Genomic DNA, 11282 nt, shown 5'->3' on the forward strand with positions numbered 1-11282 from the left:
TCGAGTCATTCGTAGTTACTTTCCTTTTAAAAAGTGTTTCGTCTGCAACTGCTTAGCAAAAATATTGACAAATGACGAAATACAGTAGTTTTTAGCTGAAAATGCGCAAAAAATACAAAAAGAAAGACAGAAAACGATATCAATACATTTTACCGATGGATTAAGGAATATTTACCGAGTGAAAAACGAAAAATGGAGGAAATACCACCAGCGGAATTGAATCAAATACTGAGAACATTTTTTGTAAAGATCAGGAAACAAAACGGATGAGAGTTTGAGCCCGACAGTATCAAAGCAATGCGAAACAGCTTTGATAGGTACCTCACAGAGAAAGACTATGATGTCAGTCTCCTTAAAGGACACGAATTTAAAGGCAGTAGAGTTGTTTTGACAGCTAAACGCAAACAACTAAAACACGAAGGCTACGGAAGGAAACCAAACCGAGCGCAAGCGTTGACAGAGGAAGAAGAAGAGATTGGTATTTTAAATCCAACGTATTCTTTATAAAAAATTAAACAAACGTTCTATTTCAATAATACAATAAGTAAATACGAACAGTATTTCTGACCACGTTTATGAATGTGTAAATGGCTTCCAGTTAATTAAGAAGGGAAACAACTTCGTCATTCTCGGTTATGCTGTGTTTTAATCCATTTTCTTATAAATCACATCATAGCATAAATACACTATTTAACAAACTTTTAATGAGCAGGAATGAAACTTAATGCGTTGCCCTGTTTTGTATATGTCAGGTTCTTTGGAGCACTGGCCAGCTAGGAATGCATAATGCGCGCAGTTTGCAGAATGCGGTCTGGTGGAGGAATAATTTCTATCGAATGAGAGGACGTAAGGAACATAGAGACATGAAATGGGGTGATATCTCAGTGCAAACCGACACTGATGGGCTACAGTATTTAGAGTACCGGGAAAAAGATACGAAAACTAGGAAAGATCCAAGCCAAGAAAGAGCATTCATACTTAGAATATACGCCACTCCAGAAACACCAGACAGATGCCCTGTAAACCTACTGATTCATTTAACTCACAAGAGACCAACAGCTATGCTTGATCCTGAATCACCATTTTATCTTGGTATTCTGAATGATAACCAGATGAAACAACACGCTTGGTACAAAAACTCCCCCCTTGGCGAACATTCTCTTGGCGAGATCATGAAAATCATGTGTACAAATGCTGGGCTAACAACAAAACTTACCAATCACTCTGGCAGGAAAACGACAGTAAAGCGTCTTCGAGAAGCAGAAATCGAAAGTTCTGATATCATACAGCTAACAGGTCACAAGAACATTTAGTCAGTAAACAGTTATTCAGACGTCTCATTAAAAAAACAGAAACAAATGTCGAAAATACTAGTTCTGTCAAACAAGCCTGTGGTGGAGCAAACTTAGCCGTTCACAGCAACAACTGCCACAATAAGTGAAGTGTCTTGACACCGCATACCTCTACAATGTTTAGTCCAGGTAACCAGTATGACTTTGACCCCGAGGATGGATTTGATGACGTTATTGCAAAACTTGAAGATTATGAATTGCAAAATTTACCACCAATATCAAATAGCCAATACAGATCTGACTTTTCGAACACATTTATGCCACAAGCGTCTTTCACTAACTGCACGTTTAACTTTACACTTAACTTAACATGCTAATATGGAGACCAGTCTCCGACACTTACTCAGATGTTTTAGTGTTTCTATTTTCTCTGTCTGTGATATCATTGTTCTCTTTAAATAGTTGAGAAAATAATATCAAGGACACTTGTTAACTTTTTCTACGAATGTTAGATATACACGATCTGTTCAAATATTGTTTTACATAAAATACTTACACAGACTTATGAATTAGTGTTGCGATAATTTGTTTTCGAAGTTAAAAATTATACAGTTTTGTTATATCATATAAATAAGTGTTGCGATAATTAATTGTATTATACAGTTTTGTTATATCACATAAATAAGTGTTGCGATAATTAATTGTATTATACAGCTTTGTTATATCACATAGATAAGTGTTGCGATAATTAATTGTATTATACAGTTTTGTTATATCACATAAATACACATAGGATATATAGGAAATTTTTAAATTGTCAACTAAATTGATTATGTAAATAGTAGTTTTTCGTCCTTTGTCATTATTTATTATGGTGTGAAATCAAGAGGTCATTTAACAGTGTTGAGTACAATACTGAATTCAACTCGGCTTCGCCTCGTCCAAATATGGATTATTACTGCTGTGTACGAGTCTAATAGAATTCAGTATTGTACTCAACACTGTTAAATAACAATAACCTCATATTATATCACATCTTGGAAAAAAAGTAAATAATTCCATAGAACCCATTGGAAATGGAGGGAATCAACTGGGTACATTCAAAATGTTTAAATAGGTATACTTGGTAAAGAACTATAGTATACTAAAATGATACTTACTCAAGCACTGCAAATTTTAGAATTGGTACTGCTCCAATCAGAATAGAAACCGTACGCTATTGAAGAATACATATTGATCAAAGGGTTTGCCCTTTTTACAATAATCATTTGAAAAATGAGTTGCATGTTTTAATCGGCTGTACTCTCTATTGTATATAGTATGAAGATTTGCGTGAAAACTATTTACATAATTAAACATATTGAAAATTTTAAAAGCCTAAATAGAGGAAGATAACTCTAAATTAACTTTACAAATTATAGTCTTGTACGGTTGTCTGCCAAAACCTGCTTCAATATTTCTTAAAAGAAGAACTGATTCCTTGTATATACATGTATAGCACATTTAGTTTGGATTTTTAATCGAGTAATGTACATGTGTATTACGCTTTTAGCTGATATTTTACAGAATCTTACGGTAAACATATTTTAACTGACCTAAATACAAGACCTTTCGCGTGCGTGTTACTTAGTGAGCAAATATAGTGTAATTAGTGGTTAATCATTGCATTTCACATCTGATGTTAGTTCTTTTAGTTATATTCTATAACATACTTTTGTCAAGTCTAAAAACAAGAAAACTATAATGCAGGTTCTTAATTTTGTTATGATCAATACTACTTCTATCTATTATATCTGTAGATATATACATGTACGAGGGCAATTATCAGTCTATCACACATTTCATTTGGTGATAAATATCTTAATATTGTTTGGATAAAGCTTTGTAATGTATTTCATTAGTTAAGATCAACTTTCCATTTTACAAAAAAAAGTTATTGTTGATAATCTAAATCTATTTTAAGTCTCTTTTAAGTCTGTAAAAGAATTACAATTTGCATATATCGATGCTATTGTGTAGATGTGTTTCTGATTTCCTCGAAAAAATGAAACTCTAATACAATACTAAACATCAATAAAGGGTGTAACCGATTAATGTTTTGAGTGAAGTCACCCAGTTATGTAACAATTAGAAAATACATAGTCTTCACCAGTAACTTATTATAAATATATTCATGTTACTTATAATATCTAAGAAGGAATCTGTCACACGGTATTTTAAATATATCTTTATTAGCACCTCCTTCATATACTAGACACTGATCATAATAGTAAATGATATGAATTGTATATGCTTTCACACGAGAGTCTGTCAGAATTCAGAGAACCGTATTTTCGTTAATCACCTGAATCTGGATATAAGATTTCCCGTCCGAACGTACGAGTTTAGGTGTTAGCAGTTTGGACGGTGGGATCTTTGGTGTTCTCGGGCATTCCAATTTCGTCGTCTCTGGATTAAAGACAGGGTCCTCGTAGTCACTTGTGCTTGTTTTTGATAATAACAAGTCGGGTGATTCATCGTCGGCTTCTGTTGGCAGGCGGCTATACAATGCTAAATCGTCTTTTTTATTCTCACGAAACTCTGTTTCCTGGGTTTTCTGGTTTGGAAAAAGTCCAGATTTGGATGCAAGATCCGTCATTTTCTCCAATAGTTGTTCACGTCTGTTTTTCTTTCTCAGTATTGCCATTTCTTTCAGATATGATCTAAGTTGTCCGTCCTGCTTGTTCCTTCTAATATGTGATGCAATCATCATAATAATAGACAGGCCGTAAATGAGAACGACGACCACCACATAATAAAGAGCACCACTGTTATCATAATCTGTTTCACGCGAGTCCACTATTGCCACGTAGGTTTCATTGTCGGTTGCCTGGATACGGAAATGCATGTTTCGGACGGCTTCCATCATACGATACTGCAACGATAAAGGTATATTTTTTCATGACAAACAACTAATTATATTGATCTTTAGACTCATCACAAAATAAGTTGTATTATTCCGCAGTAATTCTATCATTTTTAGTTCTAATGAAGACAATTTTCTTGCAAATAGGCTAATTATGCAGATGATTAAAGACAAACATGTTTTATAAGAATCCGAAATGAAATCTTATACGACCTCTGTGTACATATAATTATCTTAATTTAGCTGTTTAATATACTCCACTGTAGTAATACAATCTATATGAATTCCCAATAAGCAGTAACAAGCCATTTATATCTACTAATATTTCCAATAAAGTTACTGGCAAAGGTGGGATTTGCGACATGTATTATATATCACACATTATTAATTTGATACGGACAAATAGACAGTAAAAGGAGCATTTAATTTTTACCTTCGACATGATTCTGTGTGCTGTATACGGTACTGCTGTTTGTAACAAACTGGCACCCTTGTTTCCAAAACTATTCCACTAGTCACCACTTTATTCTCAACACTTCCGTCTGTATCTGTCTATTCCAGTGTTATTGCAACAAAACTCTGTTTAAAGTAAAATATAATAAATATCATTCTTATTGTTGGTTTACCTATCAAACACTGGTATTATTGTTCACAATTTAACAATTCGTTTCAATATATAAAAATTGAGGGTATGCATTAAAATTTGTCTGATACACTGGGTAGTTGGGATTATATTTCTTTACGTTTTAGGAAACCTTTCTCATACATTTCTCTTATGGTTTAACCTAACATTAACTTTCTCACTTGTAATTAGATATTGCTATAGCTAATATCTGCGCATTATTACAGATATGCATACTAAACATTCCTCCTTAGTGCAAATTAGGGATAAAAAACATGTACTTAATTGAGTAAAATTACCCCAATTGTATTGGCGAGAAACGTGTTACCTTTTATAAGAAATATAACCTTATAAAATTAATGTTATTCTATCTGAAGATTTACACACCTTATGCTAGCCACACAGTACTGACAACAATATCCGGAACATTTAGTCCATTAAATATATAAGATCAATACGGTACGATGACGACAAGTAGATTTCATCTACCATTATATTTCTGCGAGTGGTTTTATCGCTACTGGCATCATATCAATATTACAATCAGTAAGTACTCGTATTTGCAGAATATACAGCCTTTAGGGACGCCATAATAGCATGCAGAGGGTGACCTACTTTATGAATATCTATCCAAAGATTACTAAAACAGTTTGGCAATTTAATGGGTTGTAGTGCATTTAAGCATTTTTGTGACTCAAAAATATGAGAAAAAGACAAAATCATAAATTATAAGTGAATTAAGATGCTTTGTGTTTTCATATTTGAAAAATTGTTTGACAATATAGTTAAAGATATTTTTACATGAAGAGCAGGATAACAGCTATCAAAACTGTTTCCATGGTGACCAAGATGAACGTTATATACAAATTTTTAACATTCTATGAGTGGGATCCTGATGAATTTCTCTTAATTCTTTCTCACAAATTTCCTCAAGCAAAATTACCAGCTAGAATATCAAATCAGATCAAATAACATGTTTTGTCTTAAGAATTTTTGAGTTGTTAAAATAATACAAAATATTTTTTCTGGCATATTTCCATTTCATTAGAATACATAATAAGTTGACATCACATAAATGTACAAATATGATAATTATACGGTATCCAGAGGTATATGTGCAAGTGTACGCGTGTATGTCTTATGTAAATAGAAATACTTGAATCACAGCGACGAATTTTATTTCCTTACTAATGAGACTGGTTTCGATTCTAATGTTCAGTACGGCTTGAAATAGAACAAACATCACTAGAATTAATATCATTCTTAGATTCGTATTGTAAAACAATGTTCCATATGCAACTATTATCCTTTATATTTCACATAAATCCAACTGCAAAAAAGTAATATTAGCTAGATATTTCGAGTACCTTATGTTAATAAACATACCGCGATTCCACAAACTTAAATCGTGGCGGCGAAATTTTATTCACTTACCAGTGAATTCGGCTTCGATACTAATGTACAATATTATACAATATTTATAAACAACATTACAAGGATTAACTGTATTCTTAGAATCTATTTTTGTAAAACAAATGAATCATGTTTATTTGTATAAATGCAAAAAGTGCAAGAAATAATTTTTGAATAAGATACTATGCAGTATAAATGGCATCCTCATTAGACCTCCAGACACATTTTCGCCCACTTAAAATTACATTCAGCAAGCAAACTCCAGTTAGACCGCGAAATCTGCTTTAATGATAGTCCAACCCGTGACTTAATTACCACGATTGTATCATTTCAGTCTGATATTAGTCCAGCTCGTGACGTAATTATCACTTTCGTTCCATTTCAGTCTGATATTACGTGGACAGACCGTCAGGGGAGGTAACTAGAGTCACGGATTTGGACTATTTTAAAGCGAGATGTATCCATCTACAATTTGACATGTTGGAGACATCCAATATTTCAAGGCAACCGTTTTCTGAATACATAAATACTTAGTGCATATATTTCATCTATATGTCTTTCAATTACACATGCATCTATACGCTGCTCCAGGCGGCTATGATAAAATCATTGATTTCATGTTTTCAAGTGTTTTACTCTGTAAATAATGTGTGATCAACACATACGATTAAAGTATTTATTAAAATCACAGCGAAAGTCCCAGTTCTAATTTGAGGGGTGACAGCAAAAGTAAATAAAGAAGCGCTTAGACCGTTTTCGCTCATGTCCCTCGATGTGCACATCATATATATCACTTGTGAAAGACTGAAACAACAACGTTTGAAAGTGAAGAATCTTGAAGATCACTCAACTACAATTCCACCAACAGATCATACCGTGTAGCACGATACCATAGGTACAGCCTTTGTATATGCCTAAGCTACAAGTACCTATTTAATTACTTGGATAAAATGGTTATAAATAACAAAAGACGATTTTCAACTGACGTACATTGGTACTATTATTAACAAGTCCTGCCAGATCATTTTCATTTACGACAAGTATAGGATTTACATGTTCATGTTAGATTTTGTGAGGTTTTGTTGTTTTCAGAGAATAAGAAAAACACGCATAGCACTCGACTGCAATACATTTTATTTTAACACAACAAGACCTTCTGATTAGAGACATTGAATTCTTACTGACTTAATGACGACAGAAAATAGATAGTGCCTCGGTAAATCGGCTTAAGATTTGTTGCAAATGGCAAGCTGGAATTCACAAAAGAATTAAATGTATAATTTGCAGATGACAACGTTAAAGTATAGTATTTTATGTTTTCTTCTTATTCATTTATCTGTCTAGCTACTCCACAGATAATTAGATTCTCTCATTAATGGTGATCGCTGGTTGCCTTTTTCTGCAACACCGTAAGTGGTAATATTGAAATTTTCTCTCATATTTGTCTTGTATAAGTATTTTGTCACATATCTTTGGGGTAGCGTTTTTAACCGTATTGTACTTATGTTATGGTGGGTAGTTAACCTAACCCGTTTCCCTGAATTCTATACCAGTATCAACCCATTCCCCGCAAGTAACTGCCAACTTCCCAACTTGAATTGGAGGTGGAGGATGAACGGCTTTCAGACACAATGCCTTTTATTGAATGCCATGGAGAACATACGCTTTACTCGGGATCGAATTTACGGCCCCACGGACCGTAGATATATGCTCTCCCTATTGGCTAAAGTGAGCGGACACTTTTCAATGAAGAATTCAGGGATAATCTATGGAAGCGTGAAGTGATCTTCTAAAACATATTGCCGTCATAAAGGTCACTTTGTTTTATGTTATCTAGTCTTCAAATATTGTCACACGTTGAAAACAAGGAGGCGGTGTATTGTTCTATTTCTCAAAAACAAGAGTGAATTCAACAGTATGTTAAGTTAATGGTTCTTGGTCTAACGGCATAAGAAATGACAACAAACAGTGTCGTTTTGCTTCGAGTCACGTATTCTTGATATATTGAGATATGTCGATAAATAGAAATGCGGCTTCTTGTCCTACTACTTAAATGTAATGGAAAAATGTCCAAGGATTAATCAAGCTTAACTAGATGATGGTTACACAGTAGTGCGTAATTACGCCTTGTCATCTAGCCTGGGAATCCAGTCTGACAATTTCTTCTTTTTTTCTACCACTAGAAACTCGATGAATGCCAATTAATGCTAATTAGCGCAAATTAAGTGAGATCTTTAATGCATAGATATTAGGTATGATTTCTTCTGACAAAGCACGAATATTATCAACGGCTTCCCAGGCTACTTGTCATTACACGACGATATCTACACTAGCTTCCAGGTGAATATCTTTTTCAAGAATATTAACTTTAGTATAGGGCAATAATACAGGTATCAGTCTCAGTTTGAAATTGTTAAAATACAAATAACACATTACCTAGCCGACACTATAACACTGTCGAACATGATTTAACATGATTATGCTTTTGTAAACTGTATGAAGATTCAACGACAACCGCTGTCTCTGTCAACTTCAACAATTTTGACTACATCAGAGACCACAACGGACTGACAGACTAAATCCAACCTTTAATGATCTCTATATAAGCAAATTCGATTTTAATTAGTTAGTATTAACGCTTTGGTGCTATTTACTTAACTGAATCTTCATAAAAATGAATTCAGTATTCTAGATAAAGTTCAATAGCAAGCAATTTCGTATCAGTATTTTTAGAGCAAATACCCTTGCCTTAGTAAAAATGCGAATTGGAAGTGCCTGCGCAGTAATTTGGGGGTTTTTAGTTGTTTTTTTTTTTAAATTTCAAGCTCACACTGAATATTTATCTTCAAAATATCTAGCCAGGATAAATAACAAACAACATCTACATCATCTCCAAAACTTAAAGTTAATAGTTTCAAACATGTTAATATATGGACAATAACTGCGAAACTACTGTATAGAATTTAAGTCCATGGACTTCAGTGAAAGATGTAAATACAGATATAAAGCGAAAAAACCATAGATATGACCTACTTGATTGTATACCATTTACTACCTATAAATTTTGTATCAGTACCTCTTGAAGGTGGTTTAAATTTGTATTGTTTTAAAACAACATGCTGCCATTTAAAGTCATATTAACATGATCACTTAGCACGAGTTACAATAATACTAATTCCATTCGGAGATACATTTCCTCGTATGTTGATATTAAATACCGTATGGAGCAATTAGTTATATTTCCTATAAACTTAGTACCGTAAAGGCATAACGAAGGTGTCGATCGAAAATCCCGAATAACGAAAATGGCCCTTTTTTCTTTGCCAAATAATGTTCAGCACATTCCCTCCAAATCTGGGGTCAATTAGCCAATGGAAAAGGGGTGAAACATCAAGAAATAAAATACCAAATAATGAGATAGATAGAAAATGCCGAGTGAATTCGCTGATTGGAAAAAAGCCGAATAGTGAATTTCAACATTTTCTTAAATTACAAGGGTCTTTTCAATAGTCAAGCATGTAGCACATACAAATACAATCAGCATTGCATGTAAGAATGTTCTGTGTTGTTTACTTTTTAGAAATTGATTTGAAAAAAATCATTATTTGGTTATTTTTTTGTTTGTTTTGGAAAAGGCGGGAAACACTAAAAATTAGTTTTTCCCCCTCCTAAAAGCCACCTTTTTATTTTTCGGGAATTTCGATCGACACCGTCGATAATCTTTTTCAAGAAAGACTGTTGTTATAGCTGTGCGTTGGGACAGAAAGCTGCATTTGTTTTGCCAATATATCACAATACACTTGTGACAGGATGAATTTTTGTTGATGGTAAACTGTCTTCTGATGGAATCAGTTTAAGTTTCATTAAATATCAATCATATAATTTGCAATCCCTGTTGTTGTCCTTTGAAAATTTCTAGTCATATTAGAAAAAGAGTTTGAAATGTTAATGAAATGTTTAATATATATTTCATTCAATTAACCATGATATAATTTTTATTGACATTCTGTATACTAGTATTTTGATATTGAGATATAATCTTACCCATTGGAATTATATACATGTAGATATGTTATCGTTACCTTGTTTTCGATCTTAAATACCCACATTCCACGGTAAAAGGAGAGGGTTTTAATACAGCACAAGACGAATTGAATATTTATGAAAAATTTATTGCAGATTTAATTGTTTTCCTCAACACAATAAGAGTTTAACCTATTAACTTCATTACAAAGTTCCTAATAAGTATACCATTCATATACACATCTGTCGCTTCATCAGTTAAACAATAATAATCATTCCTTGAAAAAAAACGAGCGTTTACTAGGAAACGAGATAAAATGTACTTACTTTACGTCTATTTTCCAAACTGAAAAATCGCACCAACAAATCAATTCAGTATTTGCCTTTCAACACGTTTACCAGAAATCGCCTTAAATATAGTTGATGTATTAATGCTTAGAGCCTGTAAAGCAGCAGAAAGACATGAGATCACTGCGGAAAAGACGAGATTCCTAATGACTATTGACAGCCTCGTTTTATCGATTGCGGTCGATTAACCGCATCTCGCAAATAATGAACAGGCAATTTGAAAACAGTATAAAGACGCTCTCTCTTAGTGACCTCCCGTGCTATTACGGCGAGATAGAAAGACACATACATCACGAGGGTTTTTGTTGTTTTAGTTATCTGACATATTACCGGAAGTCCTCGCTCTGAGAAAGGAATTTTGTTTAGAAAATGCAATTGTTTTCAAATTGTTTTCACAATTCTTTTGACGTATGACATTTTAAGGATAGAAAAGCAAATGAATAATTACTTTCCAAACCTATTTGTCTGAAACATCAGTTATTTCAAGTTAAAGTGATATTGCAACACTCTTTGTTTCCTTGCTTTTATATTAAAACTGATTGTTCATTAATTGTTTGCATCTGAAACAGTGTTATTTGATATAAGGACGAATGGCTTAGCATACCAGAGTTATGTGAATAAGGGTTGACGGTTGAGGGGACTTGCAAAGCAAGCAGTCCGTAACCTCAGATCCCCTTTT

At 33.3% G+C, this 11282-nt stretch overlaps 1 protein-coding gene across 1 annotated transcript; it reads right to left on the minus strand.

Moving 5' to 3' along the window:
- Positions 1-3075: 3075 nt before the first annotated feature.
- Positions 3076-10855, minus strand: LOC123523309 (uncharacterized). The gene is made up of 3 exons (XM_045300995.2): positions 10583-10855; positions 4631-4776; positions 3076-4206 (listed from the first exon to the last, which is right to left on the minus strand). Exons 2-3 carry the CDS (start codon positions 4637-4639, stop codon positions 3610-3612), a joined length of 606 nt encoding a protein of 201 aa, XP_045156930.2. The 5' UTR covers positions 4640-4776; positions 10583-10855; the 3' UTR covers positions 3076-3609.
- Between the last annotated feature and the right edge of the window lie 427 nt (positions 10856-11282).

This window comes from Mercenaria mercenaria, chromosome 3 (genome assembly GCF_021730395.1).
Source record: "Mercenaria mercenaria strain notata chromosome 3, MADL_Memer_1, whole genome shotgun sequence".
Classification (NCBI taxonomy): Eukaryota; Metazoa; Mollusca; class Bivalvia; order Venerida; family Veneridae; genus Mercenaria; species Mercenaria mercenaria.